The sequence below is a fragment of the Chlamydotis macqueenii genome, chromosome 18 (assembly GCF_036417535.1).
Source record: "Chlamydotis macqueenii isolate bChlMac1 chromosome 18, bChlMac1.mat, whole genome shotgun sequence".
Lineage (NCBI taxonomy): Eukaryota > Metazoa > Chordata > Aves > Otidiformes > Otididae > Chlamydotis > Chlamydotis macqueenii.
In genome coordinates, this window is record NC_141573.1 from 8,980,404 (window position 1) to 8,998,206 (window position 17,803).

Here is a 17,803-nt window from a genome sequence, read left to right on the forward strand (position 1 = left end):
GGCGTGTGGCTGCGGGTTGCTCTTTGCGGGGCAGCTGCAGGCAGGGCAGGGCAGGTTCCCCACCTCCACTGGGAAGCAGCCCCCCAATCCCCAGCTTGCTCGGTTTCCTGGGGACCTCGGGCACGCTGGCTCTCTGAATACACATCTCACTCGTGTTCACTTTGAACGTGATTGATAGCCACTCTCAATTAGATTTGGCCAGCCCTAAGCATCTAACAAAAAGTTTCTGCAAAGTGCATGCATTCACGTGCCCATCAGTGCAGCAGCCTCCTCTCCCACCCATCCCAGTCTCCCGGCAAACCCTTCTCCCAGCAAACAAGGACCCACGACTGTCATCTGGGGGTCCTCTCCTGAGGTTAAACAGTGGGACAAATTAAAGAGCTAGACTGAAACACTCCAGAGCAGCAGGAAAAGCCAAGCATTTCTCAGTTTTCCTCCATTCCCCAGTTTCCTCACAGCTGGGACCCACCGGTGAGCACTTTCCTTCTCACCCATTGAGGTGGCAGGTAGAACACATCTTCTGGCTGAAAGACAAAGGAACCCTTTGGGTCTTATCACCAGACTTTGCACAGCACCTGTGGTTGCCCTTTGCCAGGGAACCATCTCAGTCCATCTGGAGGCCCCTGGAAACCCCAGAGAGCCATGGAGCAGTGGGGAGGGTCTGAGATCCCTCTATGTGGGACAGCCCGGGGCATTGGCGGGGCAGATTCTAGATCTCAGATGGCCAGGTCAGGTATGAGTGGGGGAAACATGTGCACATCCACGTTCAGGTGAGCCCCCTAAATGCTCCATAGCACTGGAGCCGCTCCTCACCCAAACCCAGCAGTGACACCGGTGCCGGGCAGGTAAGAGCTCACTTGCTTTGTCTGCCTGGGGACGGCTGGCAGGGTCTGAGCCCTCAGGAAAAGCCCATCCAGGCTGGCCCTCAAGCCAGGCTGGTCTTTTTGCTTCCCTCCCTGGCATAAATCAGAACAAACCACATGCATGGAGTGTTGGGCTCACTTTGTCTCTTCTTCAAAACTTTATTTTCCATGACAGTTGATTCCCAGAGGGATGTAGGGCTGGAGGTTGTCCTGGCTTAGGAGAGCAGGAGCTTCTCCTGCGTTGGAGAGAGTAAATTCAGCATGGCCAGGAGGAGCAGGACCTTCAGATTGGGCAGTTGCCCCACTTTTAGCACAACTCTCGACACATCTGCAGGTTGTTTGCAGCATCCCGGGTCCTGGGCTGGGATACGGGTCCTGACAGCTGCTGCTGCTGGGGGCTGGTGAGTGAGGGACCCCCTCCCCAGCCAGGACAGTCTGAGGGACATAAGGCGGAGCCCTTGGGCGCTCTGCCTAGTCCAAAGTTCTCTCCTCAGCACCACTGTGTAATGTCCTCAAGTTCCAGGAGGTACCCAAGTGTGTGCTGTGCTGCTTTGGCACTGGGGTCCCCAGTAGGTGGGTCCCAGCAGATGTCCCAACTCAGAAACGGAACATGACCATACAAAGCACTGGAAGAGCAAAGGGAGGAGAAATAACATCACACGAGGCTCTTCCTTATGAAGGGGGAAAAGAAACAGCCCAGTGTCAGCTCCACCACGAACCGCTGCCCAAGACCTGCGAGGCAGTAGCAGCATGCCACCAGACGTGAAATCCGAGATGTGCTCTGGAGGCATTTTTAAGCTAGCAAACAGTCATCTGCTGATGCTGTCCTTACAGCAATAATGATTTTTAAAAATGGGAGAAATCTGATAGCATTAACCTGCCAGGCTGCTCAGTGCAACCATCGCGTCTTCATCTGTGATGAATTAGGGATGGAGCACAGGCAGAGCAGGAACTGAAATCATATTAGCTCTCCCAAGAGCTGCAGATATGTGTAGTGCTCACAAACAAACCCCTGACCACTTGCAGGGAGTAAAATCCTTCACTAGCTAACAGAGGGGAAAATGCACAGAGCCTCGTGTGAAAGCACAGACAGAAGTACAAAGCACGGTGCATAAAATGGAGGAAAAAGACCAAAAGTGGAATAAAGTGTGGCCAAAAAAAGCATGCTGTGCCAGAAAGTGCCAGCAAAATGATCAGTGTCTGGGAATTGTGGTGAGAGGGATGCTTATGCCAGGGGAAAAAAAAAAAAAAAAAGGAGGGGGAAAAATCCACTTTAGTGTAAACGCAAACCTGAAAGAAAATGGTTTCTGCGGGAGCCTGACATTAATGCTCTGCAAAACAAAGAGGAAGGTGCTTTGCGCTGCTCTGATCATTCCTGGATGTTGGAGGCAGGGCGGCAGCATACGGGCAAGCAGGGAGGGGGGTGCCTGAAAGACGGGGCAGGGCAGGCTGCATTAGGCTGCCGAGAGATGAGATCTGGGAGATATTCCAGAGAAGAAAGCAAATTTCCAACCACAAAGCCAAATTAAAATTATACAGTGGCTTGATCGTAAAACCTCTCCACAATGGATGTTACAAGAAGAAAGCCAAGAAATGCCATGATTGCCTAGGATGAAATTTCAGGAACACCCGTGCAGAAGATTTAAGCTGTAAGAGGGGGAAGAAGCTGGCAGCAGAGGAAGTTGTACCCGATCACCGGCATGTCTGACATGGCTGTAGCCATCAGAATAACATCTCAAGGCAGTTTGTGCTTCTGCAAAGCCAAGGGGTCAGCATGCTCAGTCCAGCTTGCAGAGATAGGGTTAGCAGCTCAAAAGGAAGAGAGGAGAAACCAGAGCTTGCTACTATGACCAAACTCTCCTGCCTTGTCAAATGCTTGATCATGCCTGTCCAAGTGCTGTAGAATATACATCAGGATGGTAGAAATGCACCCCCTCCTCTGCCCCATCTGTCCAGACAGGGGTGAAAGCTGCAGATGGGATGTCTCCGTTGCTCTTAGCTTCTGTTTTTTGCTTGTTGGTCCAACTTTGGCAAACCTGAAAAGTCACAAAACACGTTGGTACCACCAGATCTGCATTTCTGCAACAGTGCCTGTTTTGGGGGGACTAAATTGAAAAACTCCCTCTGTCGCTTTTCAGAATGAGCCACAAACATTGGCAGGGGACACAGGTAAGGGAAGCACTGGCTGACATCCAGTCGTCAGCATCCCTGGATGGGCACTGGGCCCAGCATGGCCCAAACACGGGCAGGTTTCCTTAAGATGCTGCCTCTGGAGCTGTGCCAGCTTCGCAGGCTCTGTGCGGCTGCACTTATGTGGTACATGCTCTCACATCGATCAGGAGCGACGGGAAGCGAGCTGGGGCCACCAGGCTTCATTCTCATCCCATCTACACCTTGCTGCGGCCCACTGCGGCCACGGCCCTCCCAGTGGCACACGCAGGATGCTGTGTGTCCCAAACGAGGGCTGAAGCAGGGTTTTTAAAGAACTGCTGCAGATCAAAGCCTACTTAGGTGTAAAGCTTGCCTGGTGCTTAGGAAGAGCTGTGCTTGGCAGTGGAGTGGGCACCGAGCGCTGGTGGCACTGCGCATCCGTCTGAGCCCCACTGGGGGCTTGTTCCCAGGCTGGTATGGATGTGGTTCAGTCTTGAGCACTGCCCTGCATGAGGGAGCCCCACAGGGACAGATTTGGGACTGGTAGCAGACACAAGTGGCTCTGCTTTGTGATGCTGGCAGAAGGGCGATGCAGGTCCTGTGCTGCTCTGGATGGTCTGCATCCCCATGCCCCAAGGGTGGGGACAGCCCTAACACCCAGCAGAGCAGAGCCCCTGGGGAAAACCTGGTAGTTCAGGCAGGGGATTCACTTTGCAAAAAAAAAAAAAAAATCTGATTGCTGGGTGCAAAGCTGACCTCTCCCCCTCTCCTCACCCCTCATACTCACATGGTTTCATCTCTGCTGGGCTTCCCAGCAGCAAGGCAGAGCGTGCATCAGGAGCACTCCCTGGTCCAGCCTCCTGCCCTTGTCTCTTCAGCAGAGCCCTGAGGAAATAGTGGTTAACATAATGCTCAGCCCTTCCCATTTACTATAATGGTTTCTCTGTGCTAAAGGCACTTTGTTTCTGGGAAAATGTATTTCCTCCTTGAGTTGGTGAAAAAAATAATGCCTCAAAAAGCCACACTGCTGACCCAGCTGTCACAAGGCAGAGCGTTTCGGTGTGCTCCTGCTACCGAGCCCAAGACCCTCCCGCAGCATCCTGCCCCAGCTGACGGCTGGAGAAATATTTCCCGTGTGATGAGCATTTTGCCATCTCCCATTCCTTTAGATAGGAAATGCGAAGCTCCTGTGCTGCAGCTACTACAAGGCTGACACATCCAGGCTGGTGTGGCCATGACGAACACCCAGCTCCAGGGGCCCAAAGGAAGCACGCGGCCCATGGGAGGGTGCTTTCTGCTCTCCTGCGGTCCTGACGTGGCACACCCGTGCCTCAGTTTCCCCACCAGCAAGAAGGAGATGTGATCATGCCACAAGGTGCTGAGGTGAAATTTGAGAACTGGAAGGGAAAGCGGGTCCGGGGATACAGAGCTCTTCCCTACAGGCAGCATCACCAGCCCTGCTTGCAGCACCCTGATACTCCCCTGAAAGCTGCCAGGAGCCCTGGGAGGCTCACGGTAGGGGGTCCCAGTGGACACTGAGTCATCCCACCACTGAATCCCTGTAGGACCTGGAAGCTGGTGAGCTAGAAGATCTCAGGGACAGGAACAGGGACAGGGACTGGAGGAGTCCCGCTGTCCATGGGTGGGCAGTGGGACTCTGCAGGCATCCCCAGTTCAGCCTACCTGCAGGACCCTGTTGCCTATTCCTACATTTGATTGCTCTCATAGTTGCAATGCTCTTCTCTCCCTGCAGTGACCCACAAAGCCTTCTCCACCTTCATGTGACTTGTTTCTGTTTAATGGCCAAATGGAAAGCACCCAATCCATCCTCCACCACTAGCCCTGCTCTGCTCTTTCTCTTTTGGCAATCTCAGGTCTCCTCCTCAGATCCTGTCACCATGGAAATTCCCCCCAAAAGCCCTGATGGGAGCGAGAAGTCTCCTCAGTCCAAGGAGCTGCTGACCAGTAACACAGCCAGCACCCTCTGCATCAGCTCCCGGAGCGAGTCCGTCTGGACCAGCACATCCAGAAGCAAGTGGGACATATACCACAAGCCCGTCATTGTCATGTCTGTCGGAGCAGCTGTCTTCCTCTTCGGGATTGTCATCACCAGCCTGTCTTGCATCCAAATCAAGAACAAAAATGTTTACAAAATGTGTGGCCCAGCTTTCCTGTCCTTGGGACTGATGCTCCTTGTTTGTGGCCTGGTCTGGATCCCCATCATCCGGAAGAAGCAGAAGCAGAGACAGAAGTCACAGTTTCTGCAGAGCCTCAAATCCTTCTTCTTTAACCGCTGAGGGCAGCTCAGGACCTCCCCAGAAGGCTCCCCTCCCCTCTACCCACCTGTGTTGGTTAACCATAAACAGAAACATGTTCTTGTACTGTCCTGCAGGATTTCATCCCAGTAAGTCTCTCCCCTACAGGTAAAGTGCACTGTACCTGTTTCCAGTGTGAAAATTAACTTCGTGTTTCATCCTAGTAATCCCAGAAAAAAAAAAGCGCAGGATTTTGCAGCTGAGCCCTGCAAGGCAGGCCTGAGCTCTCTGCATCTCCCTCCTGCCCAGTGAGCAGTTCAGCATCACATGCTGGGAAAAGCAAAGCTCCTATCTAGCCTGGTTCCACCCAGTAGCTTCTACAAGATACGGCAGCAGAGAGGAGCCAACTGGCTACAGAGCGTGAGTAAAGCCAGGTGTGATCATCGCTGACTGCAAACTGCAGCTTCACTGTAGAAACTAGGAGGCCAGAGATGGTCCATCCAGAGTCAGCGGGGAGAAGAAGCAGGACAATGTAGTTCCAGGTCACTTTGTATCAGAGGAGGCCACCAGAACAGGCAACACATGACCAGACGTGATGCCCATGGTCAGGACGTTCCCGTCATTGAGCTGTTATGATGGCTGGCTGAGACATGACTGCAAACTGGAGCTCATCCCTTCCTCAGCACATTCACAAGCTTGATTTATTGCTCTGAAGAACCAAGGCAAGGAGCAGCATCACAAGCAGCAATTTTTTACTCCCTCAGGCAGAGGATGTTTAAGAACAGCTGTTCCTCCAGGCCTGCAGCGGCAAAGTTGTTTTGCAGCATCTCTGCACTTGCACTGATGTCTGCCAGAGACACCCGTGAAGCTGAACCATCAGCCTATTCCTCCGGCCAGAACTGGACCACAGGCAAGCGAGACAGGTTTGTTATCTCCACCACGCTGTGTTTCTGCCTTTGATAACTGTGTCCCCTGAGGCAATTCACCAAGGAAGGCACAGATCCTTTTGGCATGATTTTTACTTTAATTTTGTGTTTACTTTAAAAGACAAATTTGCAACACAAGTTCTCAGTCTGAAGAGCTGGCCTCAGTCTGGACAGCAAGATCTGGGTTGATGTAAATAGATGCCCAGCTCCTACTTTTTGGGTTCAGGCACAGATAAGAGTCTGGTTTTCAGAAGTGCTGATCCAGACTGGATCCCACGACAGCCCTTCCCCAGCCCAGCGGCACTCCAGCTGGCTCAAAGGCCCTGACACCCATCCCACCAGCTGTGGGAGCAGCGCTTGGGGCCAAGAGTTGATTCCATGTGGGGAAATATTTAACCTCCTCTTGGTCATCTCTGGCTGAACTCCCTTATATCTGAAATTGCAGCCACATTAGCATTTTTGCCTGCAAATATGGCCCAAAGCCTTCAAGTGGAAGCATTTGTGCTACCACCATTTGGCTAACACGATTCACCGGGGAGCTCGGGTTCACCTTGGCACTGCTGCCAGGCTCCACCAGTATGTGACCAAGGCTGACCAGTCCCATGTGCCTGGAGATCCCCCCACCAGTGTTAGGAGAGCTTGAGGAGGCAGTTCCCAGCCTGGCAGCTGGCACAGCTGGATTATTGGAGTATTTGAGCGACACACGTCCCTTCGCCCCAGAGTACGTTCCTTTGCCCCAGGCTCAACCCGGCCCTGAGTTTTGCTTCCTGGGTGGTGCAGACATGCGTGTTCCAGGCCAGTGCCAGGTTAGTGAATGGGGTGTATGAGGCGTATGATCTGGCACTGGACCCAGGAAACCTGCCTTTGTTCCTGAGCCATTCATCACGCTGTGCAAGGCTTTGCTTGTTGTTGCTGTCCTGACTTGGCACTAGGCAGCAGTCTCTATTGATTTAGCTGCAACGGGCAGAGGATGCTCACCTGAAACTCCTGCTCGGGGGCAGCTGCAGTCAGAAGAGCAGATAAACATCAGAACTGATGAGGGGGAAATCACGGAGTAATGTGAAGAGCATCACCAGGTCTCGGCTGGTTCCAGGCATCCTAAAGCTGCTCAGTCTGGAGAAGGCACCTGGAAATTGTCCCTGCTGCAAACAGCCCTGCTGTGGCAAGAGGCTGCTCAGCCCAGGCTTGCTGTCCAAAAGGATGTGACAGGAGGACTAGAAATACCAAATGGCCTGGAGAGAGGGAGCAGAGGTCCCAGAGGTCTTGCTCTCCATGTCTCATGACCGAGGATAAGGAGACAGTGAATGAAATGTTAATAGGATAAGAAGTCACTGACGGCAAGAATCTAATGGGATTTCAGATTGGTCATTTATAACAAGAATATTAGATGTAATTAAAGCAAAAATTTCCCAAGGGACTTTCACATCACTGCTCTGGTCTCATGTCTGTTGTTTTGTGTCTGCTGGTAGAGGGGATGCTGTGCGATAGGGTGCTTGGGATGGATGATGGTGCGGCGTCCAGGGCCACCATCAGGACATCGGGAGGAGGAAGAGTGGGGCTGGTGCTGCAGATTGGTGGTGGCCATGTGCCCTGGGTGAGGGTGTCAGGTCTGCTGACATGCTCAGTGGACACCTCTGTTGAGGTGTGAGGAGCACATGGGTGGCATGGGAAAGTGCCTGACAAAAGGACGGACCCTGCCAGGGATCAGCAGGGCTTGCTGAGAAGAGGAGGGGGGATTTATCAGGTGGATCCTAGCACGTTTCCCAGATCTATAGGAGGACAGTGAGGTAAAGGGAGAGAAACATTAACTGAAGGGAAAGCTACATTGACAGCTTGAAGTTCAACATGCAGATGGAAGTCCAGCAACAGAGCGGGAACTCTCCACTGTGTTGCACAGGATACAAACACCTGATTACTGCCCAGACATTGGGTGGATTTTGCATTTCTGCATGCAATGCAAGGAGCTTGTAGCACTGGTAAATACATCATTATCCTGAAGTGAGAGGCAGAGCTGGAGCAACCTAGGGTAACAGAGATGCAGAATGTCCTGGAGGCTGTTCACAAGGGGTTTGTTAGGAGCTCATGTGCAGTCTCCTCCTGCCACTGCTGGAGAAAGCACTGGGCTGCAGGGACCTTTGATCTGATCACAGGGCACTTCGTGTCTTTGGCTCATTCCCATGAACCCACAACTGCCCCTCATTATTCCTCTCTGCTCCCACCGAAGCCCATTTGAATCCCAGTGTAACGCTTCGGATCAGACTAAAGAAAACCACGTTTTAAGAAAATATCAGGTTATCCCGCAAACGTGATTATGTCCAGCTCTCATTAGAGCAATCTCAGATGTGGTCTGCCAGCCTCTCTTGTTCTATAAAAAGAACAGGAAATCCATTACAAAATTCATTATCTCCGCAGAGCCGTTCCAAGAGGAAACGTTCCTCCTGCCTCTCAAAGGTCAGCCCTCCAGCAAACCCGCCCAGCAGGCTCTGTGCCGCCGGACGCCCTGCAGCGGCTTCTTCATTCCTGGGCTTTAACAAAAATTAAACCTGCCCAAAGATACCGCACACTTGTGTCGCGTGCCTCTCTCCGAGGATGTTAAATTGTGTTTTACCTCACTTTGTGTTAGCTGAATTCATCCCCAGTATAATCTGCAGATTTCTGCAGCTGTTGCTGGGAATCGCACCAACACTAACCCTCCTCCTCCTCTTCCTCCTCTGGGGTATAAATGATGCAGCTGTGGAAGGAAGCGGGTAGCCACCTGTGTCCGTAAGTACACGTACGTATTCCTCCGAGCGCTCCCACCACTCCTTCCTGGAAACACAGACGAGAGGGCTCAGGGAGCCGCGGGGGCTGGTACCCCAGTTCCTGCTGGGATGTCAGCTTCATGCTTGTGCCTGGATATTGGCCGGGCCACCAGCTCAGCGTGCACCCTGGGGATGCTTCCTTGCACCCTAAGGCGCAGACAACATCCTGCTGGGATGAACTGCAACTGCCCATCCCTCGCTCAAAGCCACCAGCAGCTCTTCCGCATCCTTAAAGAGCAGGATAATTCCAAAGCGAGTTTGAAACCCTACAAAAAAAACCCCGATCCTTCCTATTTTTGCAGTAGGTGTTGGGAACATGGGAACTATTGAGCCAGCTCAGACTTGCACGGTGCTGAAAAGGGCGCGGGAAAGCCGCAGAGACAGAGGTGAGCAAACACACCGCAGCCTTGCCCCTTCGCCTCGCTGGGGGATGAGAGGGGGGATGCTGAAGCGGGGCTTTCACCCCAACCATGGCAGAGGTGGGAAATCTGGATATTTCTCACCTGCTGTGACCCAGGTGCTTCCAGGCGAGGAAACGCTCCGAGCCGCCCCAGCACGTGTGTGCATTTCCAGCGAGGGCTGGGAGTTCCCCCAGCCAGAGCTGGGTGTTGCAGCAACAAAAGTAGCTGTGTTTTTTCTTCCTTTTTTTTTTTTTTTTTATTTCCAGTCAACCAGAATATCAAGTTGCAACAGAACTCAGCACCAAAAAGGAAGCTGTTTACTTCCAATGCTCTGATCCGGGGTATTTAAATCTCTGCTCCTCTGCACGCAACTGCACTGGGAATGGGAAAACTCCTGTTCCCTGCATCATGGGGTTTGCAGCACCCAGCCCACCGCGAATGCTGAAGGTTCAGAGACTTCAGAGACGCCCGTCTCCATCCCACCCTCCCGTGTCAGCATCCCTTGGAAGGAAATACCACAAATCCCAGCCTGCTCCCGAGCTGGCAGGTGCAGTCTGGTTTTAACCCAGCGGTGAACCCCCAGCCCTGCCACAAACCCCTGAGCTACCAGGGTAGGGGGGCTCCCAGGACACCAGTGAGAAGCTGCTGAAAATGTCCCCCCCACCTCAGTTTTCTTCATTTTGAGACCTGCTCAGGCCCTGTTAGGGGCTGCAAAACTTTCCATCCCTTTCCATGCTGGAGCACCCTGGGAGTGCAGGAGAAGAGGCTGGGGGGGCCAGGGCTGTGGGGGCTCGGGTCTCCAGCTGTGGGTTGGGGTGGGCCACAGTCTGAAACCGCTCTGGCAAGGACGGCCAGGCAACTGCGCTCTGGGTGTTGTATGTCAATGTAGGGTGTCAGTTAACCCCTGCAGAAGGACCAGCAGGACCCCCAGCCTGGCCAGCGAGTACTTCCCCCAGCGAGGTATTCATTTAATTGGGAGCTTCCTTGGAGGCTTGTGAGCCTCAAAGTTTAAACTATCTAGTTTCAAATCCAAAATCCATCTCTGGCTTGTTCATCTCCACTCTGGTCCAATGATGGCCACTCTGCAGCTGCAGGGCTCCTTGAAGGCGGGTGGAGAAATTCATCTCCATCACTTCCCTCTTGAACTCACCGGCTTTTGCAAGGGGATGTGGCATCATTTGCAGCCTGGCCATGGCTCAGCAGCCCTGATTGGAACCTGCACTCACCTAGGGAGGGGGGACCTAAATACTTACTGGGGTACCTGTGTCAGTGCTCTGCTTGCGAGGAGAACCCCTTTCCAGGTGAATCACGCAGCCCTGAAGCTGAGTGCACGTGTAACACAGCACCAGGTAACTCTGCAGCAAGTGCACACAAGCCAGTAAGGCTCAATCTCTCCAAAACCAAGGCAGTGGTGCCCTGGTGCGGCTCTCCTGGTGATGCTTGGTCCCTGGAGGGATGGAGCAGAGCACTGGAGAGGGTCTGTGGAAGGAGATGCCTTCTGCCGGCCCTGATGAGTCTCGGTACTTCCCGTCCCTCCACAGCTGAATCGTGGAGACCCCTTGGGGTCTGACGTTGGACTGGTGTGCCCATGGGTTACACTGAGTTTTGCACAGTGCCTAAAGTCGGGATAAGCCAGCAACCCTCCTTCCAGCTCTGCTTGCCTTCCACTCCCAAATGCAGCCTTCACCCAGCCCTCTGAACCCCAGTGTAGGGAAGGGGTGGCTGGAAATCACAGGCCAGTATAACCAGCACTGCCAGTATACTCCTCGGCTGTACCGACCTCAGCCCAACACGTTGGTTTGCTGGTCGCTCGTGCCGGGGAGGGAGCCGCTGCGCAAGGCGAGCAGCGCTGTACGGCAGGTCGCATCCGGTCAGTGGAGGAGCGGGCGGATGAGCTGTCCCCAGGGCACTGCTGCTGCGAGCCCTTCGGCTGCTCGCACCGCGGGTGCAAGTCTAAGCCAGCTCTCGCCTGCTAACTCTGTTGCAATGGCTTTTGCTTGCCAGTGCTGGTGAATGCTACCATGCAGGTCAGATCCTGGTAGATTCGCAGATCTTGCAGAAAAGCTTTCAACAGCCATGTACCCACGCGCCAGCCAGAGCTCCACGATGTACACGGCACAAAGCTGGGCAGGGGGTGCTGGATCCCCCCTGCACCATGGCCTGGGTGGGCTGAGCTCCCCCTGGTCGGGGATGGGAAGGGTCCTGCGAAGTGTGGGAGGTTCTTTCAGCAGAGGGGGGCATGTGCTAACCCACCACGAGCTGGGATGCTTTGTTGTTCTCGGTGGGATGCTTTCCAGAGGATTGGCATCACCAGCCAGAAGCATCACCAGCTCAGCAAGGAAGGAGCACTGGAGCCTTTCCTAATTCAGCGTTTTACTTCCCTAGCCGTGATGTGTGGGCTTCTTTCCCAGATGTACGAAGAGGAACAATCAATCAGTGTCTGTCAGGGGCAGGGAGGGGGGCATGCTGTTGTTACCATTCCTCCCCAGGGAGATGTCCTGAGAGTTCACTATAAATTGCTCTGAGCTTTCATTCAGTCAAGGAAGCTCTTCCTACACTCGGACTCAGGAGAAGTGCATTTGGAGAGCAGCTTCGCTCCTGTAGCTGTGAGTCCCACAGCTGAGACCTAATCCCAAAATGCTCCAACCCTGCACCGGGTCTGGTTTCCTTGAAGCTATGGTTGGAGATCACGGTGCATGAACCGTCCCTGGGCTGCTGGGTCAAGCAGCACCACGCTGCCCATCCTCAGGCAGATATTTCATAAAAACTCAACCCATGCTCCAAGGAGGTACCCAGCTTTCACTACAGGACAAACTTTTTGAAGGCTCCTTCTCGGGTTTGTCTCCACATGCTGCAGTAAAATAAATATTGACTGACTCCCTCTAGCCAAGGATTTTGTCAGACCACTTCCATCCGCCTGCTCAAATTCTTGCTGCTCCCGACTAATATGTACCCCAGGGAAGCGACTTTCATTGTTCCTCGTGAAGAACTGGTTCACTCTTGCCGCATATTTCTGCAAACCTGTTCTGGGCCAGCTCCAGGAGCAAACGTTTTCCACTAACAGCGTCTTTCCAGCTACAGCAGAACTGGGCTAGAAAAAGGCAGGAGGGGTGGGCAGTGTTTCTGCTCTTTTAAAAGCATTTTTTGAGCAAAATGTGGCTGTTTGCATTTTTCTGAGCCATTAATTGGAGGTGAATGAACTTCTGGAAACCTTTGGGTTCCTTTCCAACCCAGGGAGTGACTTTATTTAGCGTGTCAAGTTTCCTTTTGTGCTATCGTGAGTAAATCACTGCCCTCACGAACTGCTTGGCAGGGCTCAGCATCACTGAAATGCACCTGGATGAAACCCCTGCCTCCTTCCGAGCTGATCCAAGCTGGGCTGCTGATACCCCCCCAAAAGGTGATACAGGGCATGGGCACTCACCTTGCTACATCTGGCTCATGAAAGCCAGAGGCTGCAGTGGAAGGAAGCCTGAAGGAAGCCTTGTCTGCAGGGGTGAATACCACCCAGGCCCCAGAGCTCCCCTGGAGGGACACAAGTCATATGGGATGGGCCATCCCACCACAAAGTGTCTCCTCCAGAGAGTCAGGAGTTCCCACAGCTATTCCCAGTCAGCGATTCCCAGTTTCTGCATTGCGACAACCTCCACAAGTTTCCTTGCTCTCTTTTTCATTCCCGGGCTGCCTTAGGCATGGGATGCAGCCCAGGAGAAGACTTCTTCATCTGGTCTGGTGAGATCAAGGTGGCACCAGCCTTTTGCAGTGTGGGGCTGGACAGGCTTGGGTTGATCTGAGCTCCTTGCGTCAGACCCATCTTCCTTCGAGCTATTGTTACTGGTCTGAGGGAGATTCCTGGGGTGATGTCTACTCTGCCCCATGTGGCTAATGTCTGTTGGGATCAGAGAACAAGCTAGAAAGGACAGAAAAGTCTCGAGGCATCTTCTGGAGCTCCCTCACTACAATAAAAACTGTGAGTCTGATCACCTGGAAGAACTCCCTGAAATTTAGTGAACAAAAGATAAGTACTCAGGAAAAAATAAAGGAAATGGGAACTGGATACAGCTGTGGCACAGTCATGGTTTAACTCCAGTCAGTAATCGAGTACCATGCAGCCGCTCAGTCACTCTCCCCAGTGGGATGGGGAGAGACTTGGTAAGAAAGAAAAACTCATGGGTTGAGATGAAGACAGTTTACTAAAATAGCAAAGGAAGATGATAATAAAAATAAAATACAGAGATAATAAAATAGACAAAATGAATGATTCACAATTTCTTGCCACCCTACAATGCGATGAACAATACAGCTTGTCCCAAGGAGCAATCACAGAATGAAGCCAAAAGTGATCCTGGAACAATCCTGAGCAGCAAGAGAAAGAGCAAGAGAGCTGGTCACCGACCAGCTCCCCTTATACTCTGAGCGTGACGTCTGTGGTATGGAATACTTCCTTTGGACAGTTTCTTGCACCCCCTTCCAGCTTCTTGCACCTGTGCATTAGTGTAACCTGGGCAGCTGGGAAAATCCTTGGTGTCTTTAGAAACAACTAAGAACACCAATGTATTATCAACATTATTTACATACTAAATCCAAAATACAACAGCTACTGAGAAGAAAATGAGCTCCATCCCAGCCAAAGCCAGGACAGGGACATCCACCTCACCGCAGTCCATGGAAAGAAGACAAGGGGAAAAGGTACCCACCCCACGGGCTGCCCACCAGCGAGCCAGGCGCTGGGCACCATCTGAGCCCATGCCACCCGCGGCAGGGTGGGGGTGAGGGAGGACCACTGGCTTACAGGCAAGCAGAACCTGGCTGAGCACCCGTGAAGGTAGATTTCAGAGCATGTTTCCTGCAAACTGGGTGCTTGGATCCTGGAAGAAGCTGTGCCCCAGCACTTCCCTCCAGCCCTCTGAGAATTAAGCCAGGGATGATCCCAGGCTGGCAAAGAGCAGATTCTCCCCCAGGCCCCAGAGGGTGATAATGCACAAAGAAGAGATTATTTATTGGTTATTTATTGGTGTATTTTAAAGCCTTAATTGTTCAGACACAGGGGGGAAAAAAAATTAATCTCCTGGAACAGGCAGACCCTTGTGACTGGGAGGGAACAGCACACACTGGAATAGCTGGTTTGCACCGCGCTGTCTGCCGCATGTTTGTGAGCAGCAGGCTGGACAAGGTTAGGAGACAGGACCATGGAGACTCCTCTGCCATGTGCTTGCTGTTCATGAGATGCACACCATAGATGTTCGGCAGGAGCACGGTGACTTTTATCTCCTGAGCTCCCTGGGCAGCAGAGGAAACACTCAGACAAGGTAGGTAAAGTGCCCCATTCCCTCCAGTCATCATCCCACCCACGGCAGAGCAGTGGTAGGGCTGCCCGGGTGGCAGCCAGGCCCTGGGTGCCCTGAGTTGGGCAAGGAGATGGGGGAGGACACTCCTAGTGCCACCCCTGGCATCCCCTGGAGCTAAGGTCACCTCCAGCGGTACCTGCAGCGAGGTGCTACTTCAGTCCCTGACGCCATCCTCCTGCCCAAGGATCCTGTCTCAAGCTCTGGCATCCTCTGGATGACCGAGAAAGGAGGCAGGCAGGCACCAGGATGTCTTTCCCAGAGCTAAGGGTTCCTTGGACCGTCCACCCACCCCAGAATCCCTGTTTGCCAAGCATGCACAGACCAGAGAGGCAGGAGAGGAAAGATGTCACGCAGCAGCCCGGGAGCAGAAAGCAGCAGCCCTGGATCCCTCGAAGCCATACTTGGTTGCTCAGAGACAAGCTAGGAGCTCTGGGAAATTCTGCCTTATTCAGTGATTCATCACTGACTTGCTTGGTTCCCGTTTTTGGGATGGGTGATGGCACAGGTTGTCTGATTTGTTGCTTTCCAGCAAGACCTGTTTTTTGGAGGTGATGCAAGGGAGATGTATTTTTTGATGCTCTGGGCAAATTTCTGTGCCTCAGTTTACCTACAAAGAGCGGGGAACACTGCGATGCTTCCAGATTGTCACCAGGACCTCACAGCTGGTGTCCTGCAGACTTTGCTGGGATCCTTGCATGGCAGGTGCTGCCCAAAAGCGACACAAGAGCCAGCTCTCAAATCGAAGGGACGTAGCCTGTCTGCGGACTGGGTCGGGACCAGACTTGCAGCTTTCAGGCAGGCTGAGTGTGATGCACCTGCACCTGGACCCATCGCAGAGTATCCCGGAGGGGCGTCCCTTCCCCAGAGGTCTCCCCAGGCCATACGGAGAAACACACCCCTGGGATCCGCTGCAGGACAGGCAGAGGCAGGGTGATGGCAGGGCCATGAAACGGTTAAAGCAGTATCGTGTGCTGCCTCCCGATTGTTCTGCAAGGTGTGTTGTGACATTTGTACTTCCTCCTGGCAGCCCGAGAGCAGAGGCAGCCAGCGAGAGGCTGCTGAGGGTCTCTGCTGGAGGGGCTCTACCATGACCTTCTCCAGGCTCATCGGCCGCTGTGCTCTGATACTCCTCCTGGCTCTGCTGTGCGATGTGGTCGGGCTGATCATCCTTCTCCTGGGAATTTTTGCTCCGCTCAGCTCCTGGGACTTCTTTGTTTACTTGGGAGCTCTGCTGCTCGCCTTCAGCCTCGTCTTCTGGATCTTCTGGTACACATTCAACATCGAGGTCCCCTTCAGCGAGCTAGGTTTTAACTAACCCACGGCTCCAGCAAAGTCAAAATGGAAACTTGCACTTGGAGGAGCAACATCACATGCTGGGAAGCTCCAAAGCATCATCCAGTGGCTGAAGAACATAAAAAAATGACCAAAGGGAAGAGCCTGCTGGTCCCCACAGCATCGCCCAGCCAGTTGGACCCTCAGGGGAAAGGTACCTCCAGCTCAGCACACACAGGGATGTTTTGCTAGCGTTGGGGAGCACAGAGGTCTTGGCAGGGCAGCCACACCTTCCTGTTGGTGATAGCCACTCTTCAGGACTAATATTCAATTTTAAAATGCTCTGGAACGGATTAATGATGGACAGGAACTTGGGTTTGATGAGATAGCCTGTATGAACAAATCTGGGGAGGGGGATTTGGGTGGAAATTGGAGATGGCAAGTATCTGGGGTTTATTTCCTCAGTTCTTCTCATCGGACGACGCTGTGAGTTGTGGGTCCTGAAGAGCCACTGCTCTCTCGTGAGAGCTTTGGGCAGCAGAGGCGCAGGGAGTGTGAGTGGTCTCCCAGCAATACAACCTGGGCAAACAGAGGAAGTCAATAAAAATGATCCAGATCCAGGCTGCCGCTCAGCACTGAAACCTCTGTGCAAACGGCGTAGGAGTGAGCAAACTCGGCTGCTGGTTGATGTACCCCCATCACACCAGTGTGTCCTGAGGGGCTGCTCAGGTCGGGAAGGTTTTGTCAGTGGGGAATGTGTTTCCAGCAAGGTAATGAGGAGCAGTGAAAAACCAAGTGAAAGTTGTGTCATAGAGGCACAGGTACCATGACCTGTACACAGCCCGGTGACAAATGCTGAATACACGGAAACTAGGTGCAAAGTACCGTGTTTGAACGTCGGCTTTGAGATTATGCTTTCTTAATCTCAGGCTGGTCTAGAACGTGCCTGGTTTATTTGGCAATGAGCAGAAAGATCAGGCAGTGTGGACCTTGGCTGGGTTCTGCAACCTGGTCCTACAGCACATGAGCAGGAGGGGTCCATATGCTGAGCATCAGTCCCTGCATTGCATGGAGGGGCTGGGGGTGACGTGGAAACATCCAGGTCAGCCCAGAGCTGCTACGAAAGTCTTGGCTTTGGCCTCACCTATGAGCAACCACACCATTGCAAACCCTGATGGAGGTGGAAATGTCCATGTGTCAGGAGAACACCACTGCCCGGACAGCGTCCTGCCTCCTTCCCAGCATCCCAATGGGATATTCCTCCTTGTCAGCGTGCTGGCAAGGCTGGTGGAGCCAATTAACCTGAGTTAATCAACGAGCAGCCCCACAGTGCTCTGAGGTGTATGGTACATGACAAAAGGATGATGACAGGAGGAGGATGCTCCAGCCAGGACCTGGGTGTGCACTCCGGTACCAAGAGCCAACCCTTGCCCTGAGGACCTAATGGTTTTATAGCAGGAGCTAATGGTTTTATAGCAGGAGCTAATGGTTTTATAGCAGTACGTGAGATAAAGCAAAGGCAGAGATGGACGAGATGTCAGTGAGCATCAGAGCTGAGACCAGGCTCACCTCTCTCCAGTTTTGGCATCTCAGCCAGGCCAGTGCCCCCAGGCATATGCCCCCCAGTGCATAATGAAGGAAGATAGCCAGATGACATGATCCCCATGTACGAGTCACTCAAGAGAGATTTCCTTGCATAGTTTTTTAATAAAGCCTCTCACAACCAGTAAGAAACATTTTTTAAATTATTTACTGATTTTTCTTTATTTCTTATCTTGTTGGCAGT

The 17,803-nt window shown here is 52.8% G+C and overlaps 1 protein-coding gene across 1 annotated transcript; it reads left to right on the plus strand.

Annotated features, from left to right (window-relative positions):
* Positions 1-4,894: 4,894 nt before the first annotated feature.
* On the plus strand, positions 4,895-5,311 carry PIRT (phosphoinositide interacting regulator of transient receptor potential channels). The gene has a single exon (XM_010130230.2). The coding sequence runs from the start codon at positions 4,913-4,915 to the stop codon at positions 5,309-5,311; it is 399 nt and encodes a 132-aa protein (XP_010128532.1). The 5' UTR covers positions 4,895-4,912.
* Positions 5,312-17,803: the final 12,492 nt, after the last annotated feature.

Excerpts from the sequence above, each read along its gene's own strand:
- PIRT (XM_010130230.2), top strand. The coding sequence starts at position 4,913 with ATGGAAATTCCCCCCAAAAGCCCTGATGGGAGCGAGAAGTCTCCTCAG.